This window comes from Pithys albifrons, chromosome 2, assembly GCF_047495875.1.
Source record: "Pithys albifrons albifrons isolate INPA30051 chromosome 2, PitAlb_v1, whole genome shotgun sequence".
In the NCBI taxonomy this organism is placed as follows: domain Eukaryota; kingdom Metazoa; phylum Chordata; class Aves; order Passeriformes; family Thamnophilidae; genus Pithys; species Pithys albifrons.
In genome coordinates this window covers 117,800,390-117,828,032 of record NC_092459.1, presented here as the reverse complement: position 1 = coordinate 117,828,032, position 27,643 = coordinate 117,800,390, and the positions used below count along the sequence as shown (strand labels likewise).

Sequence of the window (27,643 nt, the reverse complement as noted above, 5' to 3'; positions counted from 1 at the left end):
TGTGCCAGTCCCAACTTCAGGCCCCTCACTACATGGAGTCACCACCAGGATTAACGGTACCCTTTTAATTTTTTTGTTAAAAATGTCGTCGAGACACCATGAATACAAGTACTGCGGTTACAGCCATACAAAAAAAGCAATACAAATTAAGCAGCTGAATACAAAAATACGTTGAAATACATGAACACCACAATGGAACTCGGAGCACTAAATCCCAATCGTGTAGGCGTGGAAAAAAATTAAATAAAAACCTTTTTCTTCTCGTATTAGACAATGTAGTTTTCTCCACTTTGAACAGTTACTTTGTCTAGTTATGTACTTCACAATTTTTCTATGTACAGCATAGAATAAAATACTTTTAAAAGATATGACATTTTTCATCCTCAATATGCGATAGAGTCTCTTTTACACTAATATTGACTGCAGGAATAAAAACTGTCCGTGTCTTACATCAACTCATCGGAAAAGGAGGAGCGACGGTTTCCTTGGAATTCATTTACCAAGTTTTCCATCGGTTCAGGGTTTGGCAGTCCTGGAACGGCGTCTCTCCTGGGAATTCATGTACATAATATTGCTTGGATCTATACAAATGTGGCAATCGGACCTAAGTCGTGGTTGGGAAGAGGCAGCTCACACATATACAGCTCTGGGGATTCTCCATGACTTATTTACAATGAAAGTGCTTTTCTCAGCTCTAACACGATCCGGGGGGATTGGTTTCCTTTCTACAGGTCAATTATTAGTCTCCCTGAAATTGGAAAAAAAGGATTCTCTAGAAAATACCACAGCTTTGCAAACACTCGAGAGCACTGGAGAACTGCGTGTGGTTCAGGATTAGCAGCTGAAAAGTGGTGGGAATTATAATTTAAAAATAAATAAAGCCAAAAGAGGTAACCCAGGTACAAAACAGCAGAGAACTGCAATATCCACAACGGTAAAAAGGCTCCAAAGCCACCATCTGCTAACAAAAAGGGGAAGCAGTTGGATCGAAAGTCTTGAAAACATCTTTTAAGGATTTATCATCCGACTCCCCGTTGGGATCGCTCTCCGGGGTCTGCGTTACCTGTCCGGGCTGCCTCACCTGCCTGGGGTCGCTGTACTGCGGCCTGATTAATCCCGACAAAGCCTGGATCGGGAGATTATGCACGGCAGGAGCAGCGCTGGAGTGTTTAGCCTGAGATTTACTGGTGCTGTTTGCTTTGTCTGAAGCAGCTTCCGCTGATCCTTCCGTCGCTTTTTCCGTGTTGGAGGCGGCTTTCTGCATGGGCGCCTCTTCCACGAGGCTGGGCTCGTTTTTACTGGAATTTTTCAAAATACTTTTTTTCTGGTTCTCTCCGTTCTCCCCCAAACCGGCTGGAGCCGTGTCCGAGGCCGAGCTGTGATCCCTGGGATCGTACAAGCTGATCCCGCTCAAGATGGAGCCGGGCGTTCCCAGCCGAACGCCGCTGGACGACAGTTTGGGCGCGTAGGGAGGCAAAGCGTCGGGGTCGGGTTTCGGAGCCGCGGCTTCCGAGGGCTGGGATGAGCTGGCAGCAGCTCTGGCAAGCCGGGGGTCAAACTTGGCAGGGTGGGAATCCTTCCCGACTCCGTGGTGTGTGTCTGCACTCGACAGTCTGTGGAGTCTGGGATCCAAGTTTTTTTGCAAGCGGGGATCCCCCAGTTTGCTGGAGCTACTGGTGTGGGAATCTGCAGAGGGATCCAGGTAGCTGCTCCGGCCCGCCAGGCTGTTCTTGGCCTTGGCGGCGAGCCGGGGGTCGGCCGGCATCGCGTTTGGGTGCGGATCGTTCTTCAGATTCCGCAGCTTGTTCAGTCTCTGGTCGGCAATGAGCGGAGGGAGAGGTAAATTGATGGAAGAGACGGGGTCGGGCTTGGGCAAAGGGATGGGGAGCAAGTCCTCGGGGGCCCACACGATGTGCTTGGCAAAGTTGGGTTTCATCAGGGTCACGTCCATCTTGATGTGGCTGAACTGCCGGAGCTGGGATCGGGGATCCCTTAACGTGACGCCAGGCAAGGGTTCCAAGGGAATGAGAAAAGCCCGTTCCCTCAGCTCTCTTTCCGAGTCCTCCTCGTCATCGTCCATCCCTTTCTGCTTGACTTTCACTCCGGCGTGGTGCAAATCCAGCTTGGAGCCACCATGGCCGCCCTCGCTGAGCTTGTGCATCCGCGGATCGCGGGCCAGCCGGGGGTCCAGGGACGCAGACTCGGAGGGTTTCCTGGGATTGGGCCTTGGAGAGGCCCGGAGTCTCGGGTCAGCAGTCTGAGGGCCCACACCTTTGTCTTTGGCCAGCCTGGGATCCGTAGGAATTCCAAGCATGTGCTGCTCTGTGGAATGTTGTTGTCGATTCCTGAAGTTTTCACTTTGTTTCTTTAAGGTTTTGAGTATTGATTTAACACTGCTCCCCTCTTCCTCCTCACTGCTGGAATACCAGTTGACATTGTCATCTAGAAACCAAAGAAATTCCAAAGAATTTAGATTATTGGAGCAAATAATCCCCAGGGAATCCAACACATTCACTCCGTAACAAGAAACTTCTCAGTAAAATCAAACTGAAAAGATCTGATATTAAATCATCACTCCCTGTATTACAAAAACAGAATCTAAAATAAAATAACAAACCTTGATTTAATCAAAGAACTGACATAACAAAAAAAACTTGGAGGTAGTGGAGACACTCCCAAACTCTGCTGCATTCTCTCTCCGTATCCATCAATATTAATTTGAGAAAATAAACTGCTTCCAAACAATTCTAACAGTACTAGTGAAAAAAAGACAAAAACCACATTTAAAAGCTGAGTCTTGATGGAAAAATGAAAAGTAAAATGGCCCCTTAAAACCAGAGAAATGACAAATCTGCTGCCATACTATAATCCAAATCCCAAGGTCTGGGGGAGAAGATTCAGGATGGGAAGAAACTGAGAATATTTAATTTTAAAAGGTATCACAGAGGGAAAAATACTGCTCTAGAAAAAAGTTCTAGAGGTGCAACTGAAAAGCCAAGATCCAGGATGCACCTGCATTCCTGGCCGCAAGAAAATCTTCTGGATCAATCAGGGATTTTCCAAAATAATTATCAACCACAAAACCTTTTAGAAGTGCAAACTAGATCCATAAATTACCACGGATCTTCTTCCTTGGAGCTACGACAAAGCAACTGAGCCTGTATTAAAATCCTAAAAGGTGGGAAGAAGAGCTGAGAACACCGAGTTGCTGCTTGTATATCCCAAATAAAACACTGATGTGCAAGTCAACATCAACGGATTTGCTCCAGGCTCATTCACAGCCCAGAACTGGGCTGAGAATTCCAACAAACCCTCCTCACCTTCGTCTTTGCTCATGGCCCTCTGGCCCTGGCTGCTGGCAGAGTCCCCATCCCGCTGGTGCTTCTGACTGAGCCTGGCATAGAGGGCCTTCTGCATGGCTGGCAGGAAGTCGGGCACGTTGAGGCCCTGGTTGTGGCCCATGTGGCCGCTCATGCATTCCGACTCACTCCCGCCCGGATGCGACTCCTGAGCCATCAGGTGAGCCTGGTGGTCTGGGAATTCTCCGTGCCATGTGCCATCTGCAGGAGGACAAACCCCAGTTAGCAGCTACCCTAGAGAAGTTGTCATAGCTATAAATCATGGAATCATGGAATTGTTTGCTTTGGAAGGGACCTTAAAGCCCCTTCCACTAGACCAGGTGGCTCGAAGCCCCATCCAATGTGGCTTTGGACACTTCCAGGGATTGGGCATCCACAGCTTCTCTGCCCGACCTGTGCCAGGGCCTGCCCACCCTCACAGGGGAGAATTTCTCCCCAATATCCAGTCTAAACCTGAAGCAAAACATGACATCCAACACAACTGGACACCACCAGGTGAAAAAAATTAAACTCAAAAGAATTAAAAAACCAAAAAATTTAAAAAAAATTAAACTCAAGACACTGAAGACATTCCAGGAGGTTTCTATCCCAGTTTCTTCCAGCAGACGTGCTCACCTCCGGAATTATTGGCTGGCTGGAAGTTGTGCACAGCTTGGTGGGAATAGTAGTTGTCGTAGAAGTCGGCCTGGTTCTGCATGGCCTCGTACTCCCCAGGCATCTGCTGGTACTGCGGCCCCGGGGGGCAGTGGTTGTCCCTGGGCATGTTGACCATGTGCCCCTGCACCCCAGGTGAGCCATAGGAGCCGCCGAGCCCCGGCGGGGTGAGGGGCGGGCCCCCCTGCTGCCCCTGCATGGGCATGCCCGCCTGGTTCTGGGGGCCCATGTACCCCGGGGGCACGCCCTGCATGGGGGGGCTCTGCGGCATGCCCGGCCCCCCACACGGGTGGTGCCCGGGCGAGCCGGGGTGCAGGGGCGGCCCGTTGTGGCCCTGGGCCATGCTGGGGCCCGGCCCAGGGCTGGAGCCGGGGTTGTACATGTGCTGGGAATGCGGGTCGGAGCCCTGGAAGGGCGGCCGCGGCGGAGACGCGCTGTTGTAGAACGTGGGTGGCCTGGAGCAGAAGGAAATTAAGGAATCAAATTTCGGTCTTACACAAAGCCTGACAGCCCATTGGCTCTTTCTTCCCCCTCCCACTCTTATCATAGAATCATAAAATCATAGAATGGATTGGGTTGGAAAAGCCCTCCGAGATCATCAAGTCCTAACCCTTGATCCAACCTCACTGTGATCACCAGCCCAGGGCACAGAGTGCCCTGGGCTGGTGATCACAGTGAGGCTGGATCAAGATGTGGTGGATTCTCACTCAGTGCCACACCCATAGAATCACAGAATCACACAATGGATTGGGTTGGAAAAGCCCTCTGAGATCATCAAGTCCAACCCTTGGGCCAACTCCAGTCCCTTTCCCAGATCATGGCACTCAGTGCCACGGCCAAGCTCAGTTGAAAAACCTCCAGGGATGGGGAATCCACCCCCTCTCTGGGCAGCCCATTCCAATGCCTGAGCACTCTCTCTGCAAAGAAGTTTTTTCTCATCTCCAACTTCAATTTCCCCTGGCAGAGCTTGAGCCCCCCATGCCCCCTTGTCCTATTGCTGAGTGCCTGGGAGAAGAGACCAACCCCCACCTGGCCAGAACTTCCCTTCAGGGAGTTCCAGACAGTGCTGAGGTCACCTCTGAGCCTCCTCTTCTCCAGGCTAAACACCCCCAGCTCCCTCAGTACTTATTTGTACTTATTTGTACTTTTTATCCAATTTCAGTTGGATAAAAATCCCAAAGGAGCAGAATTATTTTCCAAATGAGTTAATAACTACACCCATTCCATATATCACAGAATCACATGGAATCATTTAACCTGGAAAAGACCTCTGAGATAAGTCCAATCTTTGCCTGGTCACTAGACCAGAGCACTGAGTGCCACTTCCTGAACACCTGCAGGGACAGTGACTCCATCACCTCCCTGGGCAGCCCCTTCCAATGCCTGACCACCCTTTCCATGAAGAAATTCCTTCTGATGTCCAGCTTGAACCTTCCCTGGTGAAACTTGAGGCCGTGTCCTCTTATCCTGACTGACAATGGAGCTTGGCTGGAAGCACATTTTTTTCAATACTGGCTCATCTCCATCAGTTTTCCTTAAGAAAAAGCCAATTACAAAAAGATGGGAGCAGGGAATGAACTGCTCCACCTGCAGGAGGAGATGCCAAACCAAGAGCCAATGGAGTGACCTTCTGGAAGGTCAAGCTTTTCTATGGAATGCATTAAGTAATTCTGGTATCAGTATCAGGCAGATCCTCAGCTTATCCCAGAATCCTGACAGGAACAAAGACTCAACATTAAATGAGAAACACTCAGGAGAGTTCCACCCAGAATTCCAACACCTACTTCTTCCCAATCTTGTGTGCCAAATCCACAGTGGGCTTCACGACTATTTCAAACAGAGATGGGATTTTCTTATAATCCCCTGAAGGATCCTGGTAGTTTTCCATGTCGGACTCGGAGAAGGGATATTGCTCCGGGGGGGTTGGCAGGAGCCCGACGCCGGGAGGGGGCTTGGGAAGGGGAACTATCCCTCTCTTCCGGAGCTCCTCCAGCTCCTTCTCGTCCTCGTTCTGGGGCTCCTCCTCGTTATTCAAAACCTGCAACAAAGCCACGGAGCAAACATTCCAGCAATCTGCCAGGAGTTGCAGGTCAATTTAGTCTTGCACCCTCTATTTGAATATTATTTACATATTTAAATAATCCACCTTGCCATTAATGCTACAAAACTACTGGACGTCAATTCCCAGACGGGAAGAAAAATCGAAGGGACAATTCCCCACAACTCCACTTCCTTCAAAGAGGAAGATTCCCAACGATTTCAGTGTTGGATGGAGACACAAATATCCCCACAACTCCACTTCCTTCAAAGAGGAAAGATACCCAACGATTTCAGTGTTGGATGGAGACACGAATATCCCCACAACTCCACTTCCTTCAAAGAGGAAAGATTCCCAATGATTTCAGTGTTGGATGGAGACACGAATATCCCCACAACTCCACTTCCTTCAAAGAGGAAGATTCCCAACGATTTCAGTGTTGGATGGAGACACGAATATCCCCACAACTCCACTTCCTTCAAAGAGGAAAGATTCCCAATGATTTCAGTGCTGGATGGAGACACAAATATCCCACACAACCCAGGGGTGAGGATCAGTGTGTGGATCCCTCACCTTGTCCAGCAGCTCCTTTGTTTCCGCAGTCAGGGGAGCGTGGGAGAACTTGCATTTATCTCCTTGGTAGCACTTGGCTCCTGTGTGGTAGAACTTGCAGGGGAATTCATGTAATTCAAGGAATTAAGGATTCCTAACAGTTTGGGAAGTTTGGAAAACCCAGCTGGCAGCTCTCCTTCAAGTCTTCACCAGGAATTCATCCTTCCAATGTCGTAGGTCAAGAATTTTGGAAGCTAAAAACCAACTTACCTCTTGCTCCCATTGAAGATTCTCCTAATAATGACATTTCTGTGGCCTTTGATTTTAAAGTTGTGATTAAAAAGTCTCAATTCCAGAGAAAAACACAAGAACAAACAGAACAGATCAGAGGTTAAAAAACATGTGGATAATTATGTCTAAACTTGAAGGAGTTTTAGCCTCAAAAATGTTAAAAATCCTTAAAATTTACAAAACACCAGTCATTTTATACTCATTTTTCCTTGTAAGTATTTGAGTAAAAAAATAATCTTGCAATAGATCTGCAGAGTCTTTGGTAGAGCCTCTTAAGAAAAGAAACAACCACACCCTTAAAAAATACTTGTATCAAAATAAATACAAATTAATCAATAAAAATAGAAACTCTCAGTTGAATTTACAGGTGTTTTGAAAGGATATTGTGCAAATAAATGCAGTTCTCTCCTTTGGTGCAGTAACCCTGGATGTAAAACTTGCAGATTTCCTTCTTCTTTTCAATCTCTGCATCGTGATCAAATTTACACTGTTCTCCCTAGAAATAAATCATAACACAAGGAAAAACCATTACCTTTGTGAAGTGCTGAGTAATTTCATTTCACAGTGGAAGAAGAACATCCTCCTCAACTGAATTTAAACTAATCATGTTCCTAAAAACCCTGAATAGGAGAAAATTCCTGGATTTCAAAGGAATACACAGAGTGGTGACAGAAAACAAGCTGCCATTACTGTCTCAGGTCCTTTCTCTGCCTCCACCTTGGAATTCACATTAAGAAGGCATTTAAACAACTATTTTCCTGAATTATTTTCCACATATCCTGTTATCCATTAGGATTATTTTGCTGGGCAGGGAATTTATGTATTTATTTTACTTACATGACCAAGACACCAAATGCTCTTTCAGCTTCTTTTAAAACTGAAGGTGGCAGCAAATCCTCATCTCACTGAGCCAGAAATATTTAAAGGCAGCAAGAAAAACACTATTTCCAATAATTTTTACCTTTATTTTGACCATTTGAGAAAGAAACAAAATATTCCACTTCTAAATCCTGAGGAACCAAATAAAGTGATTGAAGCCCCCAGTGGTTTAAGTGTGTTTTAACAACCCCACTTTTTAAAGAGAAATCACTTACAAATCAAGGTTTCCAAATTAGCAGGGCACAAATAATTTAATATATTCAGGAATTGCTGCCTGTCTGGATTCCAGACCTGTGAGATCTTTCTATCATGATAACATGATTTGTATCACATTTACATGGGACACACTGTCAGTGTAAATTCATGATGCTGTCAGATGTTTTAGGGAAAATAATTCAGGAAAATATTTGTTTAAATGCCTTTTTAATGCCAGTTCCAAGGTGGAGGCAGAGAAAGGGCCTGAGACAGTAACAGCAGCTTGTTTTCTGTCACCACTCTGTAATAAAACATTGTAACTTTAATAGAGTAAATTGAATAGAATTTAATAGAAATTAAACTAAAAATGTGTGACAGAAGGGGATGTTTTTGACAAATAATTCTGGATTTATCAATAAATCCTCGAAACACCAGAAGAGTGAGGTGCAACAGCCAAGTTTTCTTTAAGAATTAAATAAAAACAAGAGAATTAAAAATGTACCTTAATGCACCTGCCCTCGAGGAAATATTTACAGATCTGTTTGCCCTTGTGCTCCACCGTGTGCTGGTTGATGAACTCCTGGCTCATATTCACCCATTTCTTCACTGGTTTGCCATCCTGGAAAACACCAATCCCTGTTTCACTGGTGCTGCTCAAACATCAGCTCCAGTTTGGTGCACTGGTGATCCCAGAACTGGGAATAAGGATGGAATTCCAGGTACCTCATGGAAGCCATCGGAGCCTTTGTTGCCTCCTCTGCCCCTTCCACGATCTTTGCGCTTCAGTTTCTTCTGCATCCCACGCCCTCGGCCCACGCTGTAATTGTTGCCTCGCTGGGAAATGCCTGGAAAACAGCAAGGACAATTCTGGGAAATGCCTGGAAAACAGGAAGGACAATTGTTCCCTGGCTGGGAAATGCCTGGAAAACAGCAATGACAATTGTTCCCTGGCTGGGAAATGTCTGGAAAACAGCAAGGACAATTCTTCCCTCACTGGAAAACAGGAAGGACAATTCTGGGAAATGCCTGGAAAACAGCAATGACAATTGTTCCCTGGCTGGGAAATGTCTGGAAAACAGCAAGGACAATTCTAGGAAACGCCTGGAAAACAGGAAGGACAATTGTTCCCTGGCTGGGAAATGCCTGGAAAACAGGAAGGACAATTGTTCCCTCACTGGGAAACAGGAAGAACAATTCTGGGAAATGCCTGGAAAACAGCATTGACAATTGTTCCCTGGCTGGGAAATGTCTGGAAAACAGCAAGGACAATTCTGGGAAATGCCTGGAAAACAGCAATGACAATTGTTCCCTGGCTGGGAAATGCCTGGAAAACAGCAAGGACAATTGTTCCCTCACTGGGAAACAGGAAGGACAATTCTGGGAAATGCCTGGAAAACAGGAATGACAATTCTGGGAAACGCCTGGAAAACAGGAATGACAATTCTGGGAAACGTCTGGAAAACAGGAATGACAATTCTGGGAAACGCCTGGAAAACAGGAATGACAATTCTGGGAAACGCCTGGAAAACAGGAATGACAATTCTGGGAAACGCCTGGAAAACAGGAATGACAATTCTGGGAAATGCCTGGAAAACAGGAATGACAATTCTGGGAAATGCCTGGAAAACGGGAAGGACAATTCTGGGAAATGCCTGGAAAACAGGAAGGACAATTGTTCCCTCACTGAGAAACAGGAACGACAATTCTGGGAAATGCCTGGAAAACAGGAATGACAATTCTGGGAAATGCCTGGAAAACAGGAAGGACAATTGTTCCCTCACTGAGAAACAGGAACGACAATTCTGGGAAATGCCTGGAAAACAGGAATGACAATTCTGGGAAATGCCTGGAAAACAGGAAGGACAATTGTTCCCTCACTGAGAAACAGGAACGACAATTCTGGGAAATGCCTGGAAAACAGGAATGACAATTCTGGGAAATGCCTGGAAAACGGGAAGGACAATTCTGGGAAATGCCTGGAAAACAGGAAGGACAATTGTTCCCTCACTGAGAAACAGGAACGACAATTCTGGGAAATGCCTGGAAAACAGGAATGACAATTCTGGGAAATGCCTGGAAAACAGGAAGGACAATTGTTCCCTCACTGAGAAACAGGAACGACAATTCTGGGAAATGCCTGGAAAACAGGAATGACAATTCTGGGAAATGCCTGGAAAACAGGAAGGACAATTGTTCCCTCACTGAGAAACAGGAACGACAATTCTGGGAAATGCCTGGAAAACAGGAATGACAATTCTGGGAAATGCCTGGAAAACAGGAAGGACAATTGTTCCCTGGCTGGGAAATGCCTGGAAAACAGGAATGACCTCCTGAAACAATGAAATTAAGGGAAAATGGTTCTCCAGTGATATCATGGAATGAACTAACTCTCTCCCTTTTTTTTGCTGTTGGAAATGTTCTTTCTAAGCAGCCCAACTACCTGAAATGTTTGGTGCCAGGAAATCCATCCCTGGCCCATTCCCTCATCCAGGACTCCATCCCAGAATGATCCACAGCACAACTGCTGCCCCCACATTCCCTTACCTTTCTGGATGCCTTTCATCCCCTGTTTCTTCACCGGTTCCTTTGGGAATGGAGGTCCCAGATCCCCACTGGAGGTCTCCTTGGCTTGTCTGTACTGTTTCAGCTGGTCAGCAAAGTCCTCATCCTTTTCCTCATCATTGTAATTCCCAAAGTTTTCATCACTGTAGTGACTGTAGTCGTCGTATTCCTTACTTTTGACATTTTTTTTATGCTGCATTTTCTGGGAACTCATGTAATTCCCTGACATGTGGCCATGCTGTAGGAAAGGGATTGCATTAGGAAGCAACTCCACAGTTCCAAACCCCACAGTGCTCTAAAATTCCCTCTTTTGGGCTGGTTTATTCCCAATTTGCCCAAAAAAGCATCAATGAAAATCAGTTGTTTGGGAAGAATGGTCATTTTTGATTCCCAGACTGAGGAAAACCAGGACAAACTGAATCAACTTTAGATATTGAAAAGTGGCTTTTCAGCAGCTGCTTCCTCTTATTCTGGTTTAAATCCAAAACAGGCAAGAAAAGATTCCTTAATAATAATAAATATTCCTTAAGTCTTGGTGCCACATGGAAAAAATATTAAGCTTTTTTGGACCTCCTTTCTGCCACAGATCCTGCTTTCCATCTGGGAATCTCCCCAGGGAGATGAGAACTAGTTGTGCTCCCTGAAATCCAGAATTCCAAACCCACATTGTTTACACTGGCACTTTCAATGGCCCCTCACTAAAGACCTGCAGACTCCATTTCCCAACTTCCCACCTGACTGAAGGAGGAATCATAGTCCCTGTAGGAAGAGCTGCTGCTTTTCTTGTGGGGCCGCTCCGGGCGCTCCAGGTCGGAGTCGTGGCTGTAGTCGGAGCTGTCATCGCTGGAAGGGGAATTATGCTGGAAAAAAGCACAAGAGAGCTCTGGAACTGCAGGGGGTTTCAAAGGAACTCTCTGCTGTAGGAAAGAATCAGCAGGTTTCATTTGCCAGGATCAAGTTTTATTCATCTCTTGTGCTGAAGTCCATTAAAATCTCTCTTAAATGCATTTTCCTGAAGAATTCACTTCACCTGCCTGAAATCTTTTCTTCCATAAATAATCAGCACAAAAAGTGAAATTATAAATTTAGATTTTGCCTCTTGTCCTGAAAACTCCCAGATCCCTGCAGTTCAGCTCCCATGACTGGTCCCAGTGTCCATGGATTAACTTTAAAACCAGTTCAAGTCTTAATGGTACTAACACAATTTTCCTTTCCTTCTCCAACTCCCTGGATTCTGGTCTAAACCTGGAAACCTGCACTCCAAGCAGCCCCTCCAATATTTCATTTTTTCCTCACCTTATGCTTGTCCCGCCTCCTCCTTTTGGATTTCTTCTTTTCCTTCTCTTTTTTGCGTTTTTTCCGGGATTTCCGGTGGCCCTTGTCTGTTTTCTGCCTGTCCTCCCCCCTTGTGCTGTGCTCCTTCACATCCTCATAGGCAGCGTCGTCGATCTCCCCGTCCTCCAGCTCCCCATCCTCTCTGCAGGAGGAAAAACAGCAGGACAATGAAATTCCAGGGCATTATCCACCTTCTTATCACTGGAAAAATAGTGATTAAAAAGTTTGAAGCAACCCCAAGCTGTGATTTTTGGGATAAATGGATATGCCAGGGAAAAGCTGGATGATCTCCCACAGCCTGGAATCTCTTGGAATTACAATGAAGTGGAACTGGAGCATAAATATTCCTGAAACACCTGCAGCTATCCCAAAAAAAACCAATTATATTTTGACAACATCAGGTAAATCTGTTCCCTCAAGGATCAATGAAATTCTCCTCCTAAAATACCTACTGGGAATGTTCTTTAGGAATCAGGTCATTCCCACTTCCCTTGGGAAGAGCACTCAGGTTTCCCCCTCTGGGCCACATCCTGGAATAACTTTCCAGGTAAAACCACCTCAGTAACACAATCCCCTGGATTGCATGTCAGGGAGAAGATCATCCAAGTCCTCTAATCCCTAAATTTATTCCACAACATCCAAGCATCTTCCAGCACTGAACTTCCAAAATGTAAAAAGGAAAAAACAAATAAACCCAACTGGATAAATGTGAATTGGAAAGACAATGGTCCTGGGAAAAGTTATTTTCCAAGGAATGCTTCAAAGAAAACAGGGCAGGAATTCTCATGTTTTGGAGGGGTTTATTCCCATTTTAATCCCGACCTGGAGCTCTGCACCAGGAAAGGAGAGCTCAGCCTTCCCAATTCCCTCCCTCTTCCACACCCTCCAGACACTCAGAGCCGGATGGGGGTGGGAAACAATCCCAGAGAGCATTCCCACTGTCCCAGAGGATTCCTAGAGCAGCACAGAACCCACGGAGAATCCGACTGGTGAAATCCCTGAGCAGCCACAGAGATTTGGGAAGGGCAAATCCAACCCCAGACAAAGCCCCAGCTCAGCAAGGCCCAAACTCTGCTCTCTCAATGGCAAATCTGGCCTTTAACTCCCATTCCTTGACCTCATCCCGGGCCATTCCTAAAAATAGAACTCCTTGGGCCCAAAGAAGGTTTACCCCTCAAGCTCCTTAAGGCCAAGCTCCAACCCCAGGATGTGTTTTCTCAGTTATTTTTAAATCTCAAGCCTCAAATCTCTAAATTTTAGGTTTGATTCAGGGCTGATTTAAAAAGAATCATATTTTAGTTTAAACAGTGCAAGAGAATTTAAGCCCCTCCAGGTGTTTGGGACACTGGTCCAGAATTATTGAGGGAAAATGTTATGGATTTAGCCAAGTAGGCCTAAATTTAATTTAATTTAATTTAATCTTCCATCACAGTGCCCTCAACAGGTTTAAAAAATTATAAGAAGCTCAATAATTAAGATAATAATGATTTAATAATGAAATACGATTCTGTTAGAATTCTATGTTTAAAATAAAACTAAATTAGAGGGTGAAAATTCCCCAAATTTTGCTGCTAGGGTGGTGCTGGGCCCGAGAAATTAGGAATTAATAAGGAAAATAACTCCAAATGACACAGAACTTTAACTGGGAAAATGAAATAAAATCACAGGGAGAGTAAAACCTGACAGTAAATGAACCCCAAGTGATTTTCTGAGGTTCCTGGGAAAGCTGGTGCTGATTTAGGTGTTTATTTGTCTTCACTGAGTTTGTCTCCAACGTCTTTCTCGCCCACAGACCCAAGAAATCCTCACTGAATCCTCACCTTGCAGGAAAACCCTTCCCAAGATCCCTCTATTGGGAGGCTCAGACCCTTCAACACTAACATAAGGTCACCAAGAGGAGTTAAAGTTATTTAAAGAATTACCAACAATTGGGCTTGAGGAAACAAAGAGTCTGCACTAAAACAACTTCCCAGCTTGGAATACCCAAAGTGTGGCCAGACAGGGCTTGTTTTTTACAATTTCCTACTGCTCCAATACAGCAATAAAATCAAAGACTCTGGATCCAAACAGGATTAAAACAACCTTCCAACTTGGAATATTCAAACTGGGAACAGACAGGGGGTTCTGCTATTTTCTACTGAGCAACTTCTTTATAATTCTATAGATAAAACTAAAAATATTCCCACAAATGCCCCCAGTTCCTGCTGCACAAACTGAGGGAACCTGTGATGGCCCCAGTAGTGAACTGGTTCTGCTGGTTCTGGATTTGTCACCTGATGGGACACAAAAACTTGGGGAGTTGGTGCTTTTATTTTACAAAAAATTTGATTTCCCAGGTCGTGTTTATTGTTGCTTTTCACTTGGGGAATTACAACATTATAAAGCAACGTTTAGAAATTAGAATTAATTAAGAGTATGAGGTGGCACTTCCTGGCTCTGTTGCCCAATTTACCAGTGGCCCAACTGGCTGTGCTGGTGGGAATGGCTGAATTCCAGGCTGGAATAACTCTGCTCCCAGCACAGCCCGGAGCCACTCAGGCCTGGCCTCAATGAGGACCTGCAAACGTTGGATATTTTCCATCCCTGGGGAGTGAAAAGGCCCAGCCTGACTCCAGGAATTCCCAGCACAGCTCCAGCAATCCCAGTGGGCTCCTGGGGGGCCTCTGGGAACAGCACATGGAACACAGAGCAGGACAAAACTTCCAGCCTTTCCCAAGGATGAGCAGGAAGGGGAAAACAAGGACTCAGCAGCTTCAGGCTCTGCCCTGACCCTCTCCCTGAATCCCAGGATTGTCCTGGTACCACTTCCCAATTCCTGACAAGAAGCAGGAAAGGAAAAACAAGACCCAGAAGATCTGGGCTGTGCCTTGAACCTCTCCCTGAATCCCAGGACTATTTTGGGATCAATTCCCAACAAGTAGGAGGGACAAAACAAGACCCAGCAGCTCCAGGCTCTGCCCTGACCCTCTCTCTGAATCCCAGGACTATTTTGGGAGCACTTCCCAACGACAAGGGAAGGACAAAACAAGACCCAGCAGCTCCAGGCTCTGCCCTGACCCTCTCCCTCAATCCCAGGATTGTCCTGGTACCACTTCTCAATTCCTGACAAGAAGCAGGAAGAGGAAAACAAGACCCAGCAGATCTGGGCTCTGCCCTGAACCTCTCCCTGAATCCCAGGACTATTCTGGGATCACTTCCCAACCAGAATCAGCAGCTCTGGGCTCTGCCCTGACCCTCTCCCTAAATCCCAGGACTATTTTGGGATCACTTCCCACTTTGCACACGGAATTAGGGACTCTCTCCCGTGGGGAATCTGTTGGCGTTTGCTCACAAGCACTTTTGTTTTTTCCTTTGTCTGTTTGTTTTCCCCAGTGTTTTCCAGCCCTCTGAAGCACCACAGAGGGTTGTGGAGCCGTGTGGGGGAGGCCAAGCTGAGGGAATCCCAAAAAAACAACGTTTTCAACTCCTGCAGCCGTGCCAGGAATGCTCTGAGTTGGTGTGGGCTGAAGGACTAACCAGGTAGTTGCCACCCTGGCAGAGTATTTTTGGAACTAGTTGGGAAGGCCAGGGCTGCGTGGAGAAAGGGTTTGAATTTCCAGCAGCTGCAGGAGAGAAAGGGAGGGAGGGAGGGAAAGAGGGAGGGAGGAACAGAGGTCCTTTCACCAGGAACAGGACTCTGGTTCTGCGCATGGGGATTGAGAGGTGGCAAAGATAACGTCAGTCAGCCCTTAATCTGCATAAAAAAAGATCCAGTTAAATGTGTAAGGTGGAATCTGGCAAGAAAATGACGTTAAATATGGCTCTAGTGAGAGATTGTGGTATCAACAAAACCAGCCAAAAATAAAAAACCCGCCCCAGTCGGAGCACCCTTTCCTGCCTGAGACAGAGAACAATGGTGACATTCCACAGACACCCCTGGAAAGTGCAATTTATGGAAAGAATGGCAAACAGCCCCCCTGCCCAGCCAGAATAAACCAAGGAAGATGTAAAAAAGCATGCAGCCCGTAAGGAAAAATTAAAACCTTGCTAAAAAAAAATGCACTTTTAATGCAGTGACACCCGCCCTCCCCTCCTTGCATTCCCCCCACCACCTCCCCGGTCCAGCCTGAAGGTGACCTGCCCCCCCAAAAACATCGTTAACCCCCTCAGGCAATTAACAGAGCATCATCATCAGCATCATCAGCATTACCAGCATCACCCCACTAAGTACCACCATTATGAGAAGCGGAGAGAGAGAAGAATGTTACTCGACCTTTCGTCCCCTGCATGTTGCCTGTCAGAGTCGGGCATGTTTGGGTCAAGAACTGGGTTTGGGGGTTTGGAGAACAGGCTTTCAAAGGCCATTGTGCCTGGCTGTGGTGTGGTGAGGAGGAGGAGGAGGAGGGAGGTGGAGGAAGGCAGGGCCCCGCCGCTGCCCGCGGTGCGGAGCGGAGCGGCGGGAGGAGGCGGCGGCGGCGGCGGCGCGCACGGCCGCGCTGGGGGCGGCTCGGTGAGGAGGAGGAGGAGGGCCGGGCCCCTCAGTGAGGAGAGATGATGAAGGTTTGCACTCACGGTTACTTAGTGAGACACTAACGGGCACTCAGCGCCCGGGCCCGGCCGCCCCGCGCGGGCGCTGCGGGCAGGCGGCGGCGGCGGCGGCGGCTCGAGCGGCAGCCCCGGGGCACAGGAGAGCGGGAGGACACACACACGGGGGGAGGGAGGTGCTGCTGGCCGGAGATGGCGGCCCTAATTCTTCCTTACAAACATGGCGCCCGCGCGAGGCACTCGCACAAAATGGCGGCGGCGGCTGAGGGAGGAGGAGGAGGAAGAGGTGGTGGAGGAGGAGGAGGAAGAACGGCGGCGACAGCAGCGGCGGCGGCAGCGGCCCCCGGCGCTTTGTGCCCGCACACGCTCGCTCAGCGCCCGCGGCCCGCACACGCCGCCGCCGCCGCCGCCACAGCGTCTTCTGCGCCCGCCGGGGCCGCGATGGCGCCGCGTCCCCTCACGCCGCCGCCGCCGCCGCCTCGCCCTGCCACGCCCTCGTCCCGCCCCCTCCGCGCTCCCATTGGCCGCCGCCGCACCGCCTCGCGCGCTCATTGGCCCGTGGCCACGCCACTCACACGCCCGCGGTGACGTCACGAGCGGGCCCCGCCCCTCCCGCTCGGCCCCGCCGTGCGCGCGCGAAGGGGGCGTGGCCTGAAGGCGCGCGGCGTCACGTGCTCCCCCCCTCCCCTTTTCCATCCCCGCCCGCCACGTGATGGCGGCGCCATCCGGGACGCGCTTTTTCCTCCCCCCTGCCCCGCCATCGGGAACGGGGTGGGAAGAGAAGGAAAATACTGGGAAAAACGAGGGGGGAAAAGGGAGGCGGCGCTTCCGCCTGGCGGGCACACCGGGCCGGGCAGCGCCGCGAGGCTGTTGCGTCATGGCCGAGGCCACGCCCCTCACGGCGGGCGGCAGCGCCCCCTGGCGGCGGCGCGTGAGGGGGCCCGGCCCGCGCCGCTAATTAGTGACGGCAACAGTAATTAACTAAGAGCTTGTGGCCACAGCGCCGGCCCCGCCATCGCAGCGTGCCCTGCCGGGTTGCTTTAATCCTGTTTGGATCCAGAGTCTTTGATTTTATTGCTGTTTTGGAGCAGTAGAAAATTGTAAAAAAAAAGCCCTGTCTGGCCACACTTTGGGTATTCCAAGCTGGGAAGTTGTTTTAGTGCAGAGTCTTTGTTTCCTCAAGCCCAATTGTTGGTAATTCTTTAAATAACTTTAATTAACTCCTCTTGGTGACGTTATTTTAGTGTTGAAGGGTCTGAGCCTCCCAGTAGAGGGATCTTGGGAAGGGTTTTCCTGCAAGGTGAGGATTCAGTGAGGATTTCTTGGGTCTGTGGGTGAGAAAGACGTTGGAGGCAAACTCAGTGAAGACAAATAAACACCTAAATCAGCACCAGCTTTCCCAGGAACCTCAGAAAATCACTTGGGGTTCATTTACTTTACTTTTTTACTTCTCCCTCTGGTTTGATTTGATTTTCCCAGTTAAAGTTCTGTGTTATTTGGAGTTATTTTGGAAAATCACTCGGAGTTCATTTACTGTCAGTTTTTTACTCTCCTTCTTGTTTTATTTCATTTTCCCAGTTAAAGTTCTGTGTCATTTGGAGTTATTTTCCCTATTAATTCCTAATTTCTTGGGCCAAGCACCACCCTAGTAGCAAAATTTGGGGAATTTTAACCCTGTGGTGCCCACAAGGCTCAGCATCATCTCCCCCGGCTACAGGGAAGAGAAAACGGGATTTGAAATGGAGAATAAGAGGGAAAAACCTTCAATTTTGGTTGAATGTCCCAGTTTTATCCTGTGGTTGAAGGTGATTTGATGTTCCTCTGTGTGTGTAATAATTGTCATTCCTTTAATTGCAGCTCAGAGGGAGGAGAAGCTCTGGAATGCTCCGGATTTGGGATGTTCATCTGGGAAAGGCCTGTCAGGAGTGGAGTTTGGTAAGTGGAGGAGGATGAGGAGAAAAATAGGATGAGACATCACAGTTGTCTCATCAGCCCCTGCTCTGAGCTTGGTGCCTGGCCCTCCTCATGGAATTAGGAGGAGAGGGAATGCCTTCCCAACCCAATCTCCCAAATTCCAAGGCACTGGATTTCTCTCCTTCTTCCTTTGCATCCCCTCCTTGGGGCAGCACATCTGGAGCCAGCTGTGCCCACCAAAGGGGAGGCTTTTCCAGCTATTTTTTCCACTCCAAAATATTATTATCCCAAGGTAAATTGTATTTCAGGGCTGGAAGAGCCTCCCTGTGCACATTCCAGCCTCGGGAAGTCTGAAAGGTGCCGGAGCAGCCGCTCTGGGAAGGATCTCCTTGAGTCAGCTGGGATGGCAGCCAGAGATTTGCAGCCCAGAGAGCCAACCTTAAACTTTTCCAGGGCTGGAAGGGAGAAAGCAGCTCATCCTGGCCTCGGGAATTAGGAAAATGTTGTCAGCTTGGAATTGTTCCACAAGGAAAAGCCTCCGGAGCGCGGTCCAGGCGCCCGACTCCGGCTGTGGTATCCATGGAAAGCAGCACATGGAAACTGTCCTGCCCCAGCAGGAGCTTGTCCTCTCCCAGATTCCTGAGGTTTGGCTCCCAGATTTTGTTATCATCCCAAAATACGGTCATGGCCTGGTGTAGGAACCAACCAGCCAGGCTGGGAACTGCCAGGGAATGGGAGGGGGAAAGGGAGGAGGAGGAGGAGGAAGAGAAGGAGAAGGTGAAGGAGGAGGAGGAGGAGGAGAAGGAGAAGGAAGAGGAGAAGGAGGAGGAGGAAGAGAAGGAGGAGGAGGAGGAGAAGGAGGAGAAGGAAGAGGAAGAGGAGAAGGAGGAGAAGGATAAAGAGAAGGAGATGAAGAAGGAGGAGGAGAAGAAAAAGGAGGAAAAGGAGGTGGAGGAGGAGGAAGAGGAAAAGGAGAAGGAGAAGAAAGAGAAAGAAGAGAAGGAGGAGGAGAAGGAGAAGAAAGAGAAAGAAGAGAAGGAGGAGGAGAAGGAGAAGAAGGAGAAGGAGGAGAAGGAGAAGGAGAAAGAAGGAGAAGGAGAAGCAGCCATGCTCCCAGGAAATCATTTTATTTTCATTTTGGGGGTTTTTTTAAGGAAGTTTTCCCCCTCTATCCTGCAGCACAACCCTGGGATGCATTTCCCTGCCTGCTTCACATCCTTCTGGAGCTCCTGCCAATCCAAACATCCTCTATCCACCGGCAGCAGCCCCTGAATGTCCCTCCTTGTTCTGCCAGGAGAGATCCCACCCCTTCCCAAGCTCCCACAGAGAGGCTGTACCCCCAAAAAGTCTGGGAGTTGATCCCCCAAAGGATGCAGGGATCCATCCCCCTAAGGAGACAGATCAGTCTTGGGAAGTCTCTCTCCCTGGGGCAAGGACTGGGAAGGGGTTGAGTGGGTGCAGCTCAGCAGGATACTCTGGGGTGAGGATTCCTAGGGATGAGGATGCTCCAGTGTGGGGATTCCTAAGGATGAGGATGCTCCAGGGTGAGGATTCCTAAGGATGAGGATACTCCAGGGTGGGGATTCCTAGGGATGAGGATGCTCCAGGGTAGGGATTCCTAGGGATGAGGATGCTCCAGGGTAGGGATTCCTAGGGATGAGGATGCTCCAGGGTAGGGATTCCTAGGGATGAGGATGCTCCAGGGTAGGGATTCCTAGGGATGAGGATGCTCCAGAGTGAGGATGCTCAGGGATGAGGATTCCCCAGTGGGAAAGGCTGCTGAGGGTGAGAATTCCTGGGGGAGAAGGATGCTCAGGGATGGGGATGCTCGGGATGAGGATTCCCAGAGAAGATGCTCAGGGATGGGAATGCTCCAGGGGGAATCTTCCAGCCAGCCCCTTCCAAGTAATGTAAGGCAGGAAAATAAAACTGGATAACAAGTTCTTGCCTTCCTAGACCTGGAGCTCTCCCAGACAGCTCCAGATGAGCATTCCCACCATCCGCACGGTGCTTCACTCCAGTGACATCCTTTATATCACCCTTTAATTGTACTAAATCCAGCAGAATGTGGGAACATGCAGAATGGCAGGACATGCACAAGCAGAGTGTGAATCCCCCTGGGAAAAGCCGAATCCCAGCTCTTCCCAATGTTCCTACACCAGGATGGAGGCTGTGGCTGATGGAGATGGGGATATCCCCACCTCCACAGACAGCCATGAGGATCCATGAGGGATCCCCATGGGGAGGTTTAGTGAGCAGGGGTAGCCCCGGGATTCCTCCTTTGCCCAGCGTGCCAAGGAGGGCACCAGGAGCCAGCCAGAAGTTTCCCAGCCCTGATCAATCCCAGGGGATTAAGGCACCAGACCTCAATCCCCACAGGCTGCCAGGAGGATTCTCAGCATCCAGAGGGAAGCAGAGGTGTGTTTTTAGGGAGCTGGGGTCCAAGCAATCCCAGACCAGCAAGGAGGAGAGCGGGAAAGGCCAGGAGCCTCCCTTCTCCCACACACTCAGCCTCACTGCCTTCCTAAAGGAAAAACTGGACTCCCAAGGAAATCAGGGCCGTGGTTGTAGGACATCATCCCTCTGGAGCCGGGGCTGAGGATGGATTCCCGCTTCCCACTTCTTTCCCACCTCATCTGGGGTTTCCTGCTGCACTCGGCAGGTGTAAATCCCCCCGGGAAGCACCTTGGGACAGCGGGGAGCCTGGCTGGCTCCGGAGCGGGATATCCCGGGAGCAGGAGGAGGCAGAGCGGGCACCGGGAGCCGCCGCCGCCGCCCCTAAAACTCAAAGGCGGAGACAAAGAGGGTGATTTTGGACACGTGCTTGGCCAGGAACACCCTCTCCAGGTACTCGGACATGTCCACGTCCACCTGGATGGTCTGAGGGCCCTGCAGGCTCTGCACCAGGATGAGCTCCCCGGTGTGCCGGTCCGAGCGCTGCACCACGAACTGCCCGCGGCTGTGGCCGCCGCCGGCGATGCCGAAGCGGAGGCTGTCGGGGCCGGGCCGGCCCGGGGCTCCCGCCGTGGCCATGCGGAACAGCGGCGCGGGGGTCGGGACCCGCGAGGGCAGCGCCAGGTAGTGGAACGAGATGGTTTTGGGAGCCTGGTGGCACGCCCGGCTCTCCATCGGGCAGGGGTTGCGCTCGCACTGGCTGCGAAGGGAAAAGCAGGGAGAGAATCACAGAATCAATTGAGTTGGAAAAGCCCTCCGAGATCATCAAGTCCAACCCTTGGGCCAACTCCAGTCCCTTTACCAGATCATGGCACTCAGTGGCACGGCCAAGCTCAGTTGAAAAACCTCCAGGGATGGGGAATCCACCCCCTCTCTGGGCAGCCCATTCCAATGCCTGAGCACTCTCTCTGCAAAGAAGTTTTTTCTGATCTCCAACTTCAATTTCCCCTGGCAGAGCTTGAGCCCATCGTGCCCCCTTGTCCTATTGCTGAATGCCTGGGAGAAGAGACCAACCCCCACCTGGCCACAACTTCCCTTCAGGCAGTTCCAGACAGTGCTGAGGTCACCTCTGAGCCTCCTCTTCTCCAGGCTGAACACCCCCAGCTCCCTCAGCCTCTCCCCACAGCACTTGTGCTCCAGTCCCTTCTCCAGCCTCTTTGCTCTTCTCTGGCCCCGCTCCAGCCCCTCAATCTCTTTCCTGAACTGAGGGGCCCAGAACTGAACACAACACTCAAGGTGTGGCCTCACCAAGGCAGAGTCCAGAGGAAGGGTCACTGCCCTGGGCCTGCTGGCCACGCTAGTTTGGATCCAGGCCAGGATTCCATTGGCCTTCTTGGCCACCTGGGCACACTGTTGGCTCCTGTTGAGCTTCCTGTCCCTCAATGTCCCCAGGTCCCTCTGCCTGGCTGCTCTCCAGCCACTCTGTGCCCAGCCTGGAATGCTGCAGGAGGTTGGGGTGGCCAAAGGGCAGGACCTGCACTTGGCCTTGTTGAACTTCATCCCATTGGAATCAGAGGGTTTGGGGGATCCACGGTGTGGGATCCACAGGGATGCTGTGCCCTGGGGGTTGTGCCCCGGTGTGGGATCCACAGGGATGCTGTGCCCTGGGGGTTGTGCCCAACACTTACAACGGGGATGTTTGGACGTAGGAGACGTTCCCAACGGCCGGGGGACACCGGGGGATGACACACTGGAACCCGCCCCCGGTGTTGATGCAGCTGCTCCCGCCCGTGCAGTTATCCTGGGACAGGGAACACTCGTCGATGTCTGGAAAACAGGACCCCAGGAAACTCCAGCTGACCTCCTTTTGATGTTCCTTCTGGCAGAAAATAGCCAAAACCACCTTGCAATGGGTCAAACCCAATCCAAAATATATTAAAGAGCACTTTTCACAGAGATTCACAGACTGTTCTGAGTTGGAGGGACCCACAAGGATCACTGAGTCCAACTCTTAAGTCAATGGCCCACACAGGGGATTGAACCCATGACCTTGGCATTATTCCAACCAAGTTTTAACCAACTGAGCTGGGAGCATCCCAAAATCCCATCTCCTCTCCTCAAACTCTGCCCTGGGCCAGCAAGGGGTAAGGGCAGCTGCTTTTCCAAACTTCCTGCTCAGTTGTTTGGAAACACCATCCCTTTTTATTGACTAAACACCCCTGGGACACCTGGAGGAGTTGGATTGCAGAGGATTTGCTGGGAGGATTAAGATGCCATGCAACACATGGAAATCCAGGAGAAAAGGGGATAGCAGCAGGATTTTCTCACCCTGAACTGCAGCAATCAACACTTCCAGCAGAAAAATGCTCTGTTTTTCAGGAGGAGACTTTCAACAGGTCTGTCCTGCCACCATTCCCACCCTCATCCCAACTTCCCTGGGACTGGGAGAGACACTGCTGCCCTCTGAGCTGATCCCTTGCTGTGGAATTCTGGGGTTTTAACATGGTTTTTGGTTCTTTCCAGGGATTCCCTGGGAATTTCAGGGGGTGCAGCCCAAAAGCCTTTCTCAATCATCGTCCTTCCCTCTGGAGGAGAAGGTAAGAGAGGGGAAGGGGAAAGGGGAGAGGAAGAGAGAAAAGGGAAAGGGGAAAAGGGAGGGGGAAAGGAGGGAGAGGAGATCCAGGAAAGCATTTTCCTTTCATTTTGGGGGGGGGAGGGGTGGGTTTGAAGCTCTGTGGTGGAGTTTTCCCTTCCCTCCCAACCCTGGGATGCATTTCCTTGCCCAGCTCCACATCCAGCCAGAGCTCCCTCCAACCTAAACATCCTCCATCCACCTCCATCCCCCAAAACATCCCTCTATCCTCACCCTCCTCTCCGCTCCACCCTCTCCATGCCAACCCCTTGGATCTCGGGGGGTGGGAATGGAGAGAAAGGGGGGAGAAAGGAGAAGGAACCTGTGGATTCCAGCCCCTCTCACCTTCACAGCTCTTCCCATCTCCCAGAAGGGCATATCCAGGGGGGCAGGAGCAGCGGAAGGAGCCGGGGATGTTGACACAGGAGTGGACGCAGAGCCGGGGACCCCCATCCCGCTGGAACACCTCACACTCATCGAGGTCTGTGGAGACAGGGATTGAGCCAGCATCCTCCTGGGAAAACTTGGGAAGAGTGGGCAGGCAGGTGGGTTGGGAACTGGCTGATGGTGAATCCCAGGGGATTGGGATCAGTGGCAGAGGGTCTGGCTGGGATCTGTCCCCAGGGGTCAGCACTGGGCCCAGTTTTAACTCATCCATCCAGGACTTGGATAAAGGAGTTGGAGCCTCCTCAGCAACTTCCCAGAGAGCTGTGCAGCCCTTCAGAAGGACATGGACAGGCTGGAGAGATGGGCAGAGAGGAACTGTCTGGAATTCCACAATGGCAAATGCAAGTCCTGCACCTGGGGAGGAACAACCCCGGGCACCAGCACAGCCTGGGAAGCAGCTCCATGGAGAAGGACCTGGGGACACCAAGCTGTCCATGACCATGGGACCAGGAAGGCCAATGGGATCCTGAGATGCATCAGGAAGAGCATTGCCAGCAGGTCAGGGAAGGGATCCTGCCCCTCTGTTCAACCCTGGGCAGGTGCATCTGCAGTGCTGTGTCCAGGTTTGGGCTCCTCAGGACTGGAGGGAGGAGCTCCTGGAGCAGGTCCAGAGGAGGTACTGAAGGGACTGGAGCATCTCCTACAAGGGATGAAGGAGCTGGGGCAGTTCAGCCTCAGGAAGAGATGGATGAGAGAGGACCCCATCTATGTCCATTAGTATCCAAAGGGAGGTGTCAGGCTGGACCAGGCTCTGCCCAGGGGTGCCTGGCAGTGGGACAAGAGGGAATGGGCAGGAACTGATGCCCAGAAAGTTCCACTGAACATTGGAGCAGATTGCCCAGGGAGGGTATGGAGCCTGGACAAAACCCTGTGCCACGTGCTGTGGGATGGTGGGACCAGCTGCCCCGTCCTGTGACTCCATGAGGGCCCCACATCCCAGTCCTGTCCCGATTCCCGGCGTGGCTCACCCTGGCAGAGCCCGTTGGAGGCCATTCCGCTCATGTGGAACCCGGGATCGCAGCTGCACTGCTGGCTCTGGGCCACCTGGGCACAGCGCGGCCGGTGGCTGAAGGCGGGACCGTCCGTCCCGCTCCGGGTGGGAGGAGCTGGGGGGACACGCTGGGATGAGGAGGGGGCACCAAACACCCCCAGTGCCCCCCAGTGAGGGTCACCCACCCGTCTGTGCCCGGTACTGGCAGGTGCTCCCAGTCCACTGCTGGGGACACAGGCATTGGAACTGGTTGGACCCCTCCAGGCACGTCCCACCATTCTGGCAGGGGCTGCTCGAGCACTCACTGATCTCTGTGGAAAAAGCAGCCACATTCCATGTTACCTCCTTCTGGGAATGCCACACGCACTGGGATGCTTTGGACCCCACAGTGCTCCGATGCTTTTCCCCCTCATCTTTGCTGCTGAGCTGCTTCAGAGGCTCCAGCTGTAATCCCCAGTTTTCCTTAAGGATGAGGAAGCCCAAAGTGCTGGGGCTGCACCATCCCTGGGATGTTGGATGACCAGCACTCAGGATCATCCCAAAGTACCATCCCGTGGAGCTGCAGCATCCGTGGGATGTTGGGAAGGAGCTGCAATCCCTTCCCATCTGGTGAATCCTCAAAGCCCCCTTTACTCAAATAAAGCCACAGTACATCCTGCTCTTCCAAAGGACATTCCTGGGCAGGGAATGAGCGGTACCTTCACAACGGGGCTCCTGCCCACTCCAGGTGCCATTGGCCTGGCACATCCGAGTGCTGGAGCCCTGGAGCTGGAAACCCACATCACAGGTGAAGTGAACCTCGTGCTCCACCAAATACTTGGTGCCGAACTTCCTCCCATCCGTGGGGGCTTGGAGGGCAGGACAGGAGACTGTGAGACCACAGGGAGGGTGTCAGTCTTGGGGGCCCTTATCCTTCCCATCCCAACTCTCCCTGAGCCCACCCAGTCCCTCCAAGCCTTCCTTTAGGTGTTATTTTCCTGGAATATTGTCCTGCTGACCACATCCAGCCCCAGCAGGGATGCCAGGATTGGCAGGGGGTTGGTGCCAGTCCACACTCCCAGCACCAGACTGTGGCTTTTTTGCTGGAGACACCAGTTTTCCAGCCCACTCCAGTGCTTTCCCAGCAGTGCTTGGCTTTGCCAGTAAGAGCTTCTCCCCCTTTTCACTCTCCCACATCTTCCCAGGCCAGAGAAGGGCTTGAATTCACAGCAGGAATTGCCACCATGAATCCAGGTGTGGAGATGCCCAGACTGGCACCTGTCCCGGCCCTGAGCATCCCGAGCTGCCCGTGCCCAACCCAGATGCTCTGAGGCCATGGGAAGGACTCACCCCTGGGTGCCTCGGGAGCAGCCCTGGCCAGGGTGGAGTGGAGGGAGCTGAGCCGGCTCCTCATGGCGCGGAGCCCTTCGGAAAAACGCGTCTCCTGCCCCTTGAGCAGCTGCTGCATCTGCCGGATGGCGCCCAGGAGCTGCTGCCTGCTGAGACAGCTCTGCGGGAACAGGGATGGGGACGGGAATGGGGATCCCGCCCCAGCCCCGGCGCTGCTGCACCATCCTGGATCCCGCCTGCCCCCCGAGCGAGGAGGCTCGTGCAGGAGCTCCTCTGCATCAAATGACATCCCAGATTTTGTATTTCCCCTCCCATTTACCCAGATTCAGGAGTTTTTTCCACCTGGGCAAGAAGTCCTCAATTCAGGCTTCCTCCCTGGAATTTACCCGGGTGACGCCGCGCTCCGGGCAGGGCTGGGATCGCTCTGATAGCCCTGGAGAGATGCTATAACTCATGTTTCATCCTGCTGGAGCTACAGAGCCCTGTCCTGCTTCCACATGACAAAGTAAGAGGAAAACAGCTGTCTTGTGAGCTCTGCCGGGGCCAGGAACGCTGGTGGGACTCCTGCCTGCAAACCGATCACTCCCTCGGGACTGAGTCATGCCGGAGACGGGCACCGTTATTATGGGATTCCTGTGGAATTGACTTGAAACCGAGGAAAAAGAGCAAAAGGCAGTTCCAGAGCTCAGAGATCCAGGGAAGACAGCGGGGAGAGAGCAGAGAGGGGCTGGGCTGGGGGCTGTGGGCTGTGGAGCTCCACGAAAGCGAGTGGAACTGGTGGGCTCTGCCTCACCTGGACCAAGGGATTCCTTTCCCCTTTTCCATAACCACACTGAAATTATTCCCGTTTCCAAAACGGGAGGAGAAACACACCATCCCAAGCACAGAACGTGCTGGGTGTCCTCTGGTTCCCTGGGAGCAGTCTGGGGGTCCCGGGCTGCCGGTGGGGATGAGCCGGACTGTGCTGCAGCTCTGGGATACCCCGATCCCAAAGGAAGGGAGGCCAAAGCAAATAGATGCTGGCGCGTCGCTGGCTTTAATAAACAGCTCTTTGTTAGGGCTGGGTTTAACGCCGGGAGCCAGCGCGAGCGCCGGCGGGATGCTGAGCCATCGTGAAGCCGTGAGTCCCCCTCGGAAGCCCCAAACGGGGATTCTTTGCTCCCGGTGTGCTCGGGGGCAGCTCCAGGTGTAGGGGAAGAAGGGAAAAATCCCGAACGAAGCCAGGCGCGGTTTCAGCGCGGTTTGGGACTTTGCCCACCTGTTTGCCGGGGCAAGAACAGGAGCAGGGGTTGCACTGCAGGACTGTCGGGGCGCTCCGACCCCGGGGAGGGGGCGGGAAGGGGAGAAGAGCCCTGTGCCCCCCCGAAAACCCCTCCCGGGTCCCGCTCCCCGCTCACCTGGGCGGCCGGCGCGGCCGGGAGCGGCAGCAGCAGCGGCAGCAGCAGCAGCAGCGGCGGGAGGCGGCCCCGCGCCCTCCGCACCCCCGGCACCCCCGGCATGGTGCGGTGCGGCCACACCGCTCTCCGGGACCGGCTGCCCCGCGCTCT

At 51.3% G+C, this 27,643-nt stretch overlaps 2 protein-coding genes and 1 long non-coding RNA gene across 4 annotated transcripts; 1 reads left to right on the top strand and 2 right to left on the bottom strand.

Moving 5' to 3' along the window:
• Positions 1 to 45: 45 nt before the first annotated feature.
• ZC3H6 (zinc finger CCCH-type containing 6) lies at positions 46 to 16,850 on the bottom strand. Its single transcript, XM_071547567.1, has 12 exons — positions 16,118 to 16,850; positions 11,827 to 12,007; positions 11,265 to 11,390; positions 10,513 to 10,768; positions 8,692 to 8,813; positions 8,471 to 8,587; positions 7,279 to 7,390; positions 6,625 to 6,734; positions 5,798 to 6,051; positions 3,975 to 4,468; positions 3,321 to 3,560; positions 46 to 2,442 (listed from the first exon to the last, which is right to left on the bottom strand). The coding sequence occupies exons 1-12, from the start codon at positions 16,207 to 16,209 to the stop codon at positions 962 to 964; spliced, it is 3,585 nt and encodes a 1,194-aa protein (XP_071403668.1). The 5' UTR covers positions 16,210 to 16,850; the 3' UTR covers positions 46 to 961.
• On the top strand, positions 16,250 to 25,478 carry LOC139668137 (uncharacterized). Its single transcript, XR_011696981.1, has 5 exons — positions 16,250 to 16,404; positions 18,247 to 18,324; positions 23,221 to 23,294; positions 23,683 to 23,810; positions 23,992 to 25,478. It is a non-coding gene; the product is annotated as an uncharacterized lncRNA (long non-coding RNA).
• Positions 20,033 to 27,643, bottom strand: FBLN7 (fibulin 7). Of its 2 annotated transcripts, XM_071547569.1 has the most exons (8): positions 27,494 to 27,643; positions 26,097 to 26,256; positions 25,466 to 25,636; positions 24,953 to 25,078; positions 24,745 to 24,882; positions 23,675 to 23,812; positions 22,386 to 22,524; positions 20,033 to 21,457 (listed from the first exon to the last, which is right to left on the bottom strand). In XM_071547569.1, the coding sequence occupies exons 1-8, from the start codon at positions 27,593 to 27,595 to the stop codon at positions 21,082 to 21,084; spliced, it is 1,350 nt and encodes a 449-aa protein (XP_071403670.1). In that variant the 5' UTR covers positions 27,596 to 27,643; the 3' UTR covers positions 20,033 to 21,081. The 2 variants fall into 2 exon arrangements, with proteins under 2 accessions (XP_071403670.1, XP_071403669.1); XM_071547568.1 differs by lacking the exon at positions 27,494 to 27,643 and having other exon boundaries at positions 26,097 to 26,965.

Bases quoted from the DNA above. Each gene is read 5' to 3' on its own strand.
- FBLN7 (XM_071547568.1), bottom strand. From the start codon at position 26,385: ATGTCATTTGATGCAGAGGAGCTCCTGCACGAGCCTCCTCGCTCGGGG. The intron at 25,637-26,096 runs GTGAGTCCTTCC...GTGGTCTCACAG, and splicing joins TGCTCCCGAGGCACCCAGGG to TCTCCTGTCCTGCCCTCCAA. The intron at 25,079-25,465 runs GTACCGCTCATT...CTTTTTCCACAG, and splicing joins GCAGGAGCCCCGTTGTGAAG to AGATCAGTGAGTGCTCGAGC.
- ZC3H6 (XM_071547567.1), bottom strand. From the start codon at position 16,209: ATGGCCTTTGAAAGCCTGTTCTCCAAACCCCCAAACCCAGTTCTTGAC. The intron at 6,735-7,278 runs ATATCCTTTCAA...TCCTTGAATTAC, and splicing joins GAACTGCATTTATTTGCACA to ATGAATTCCCCTGCAAGTTC. The intron at 4,469-5,797 runs GTAGGTGTTGGA...CTTCTGCTCCAG, and splicing joins GCACACAAGATTGGGAAGAA to GCCACCCACGTTCTACAACA.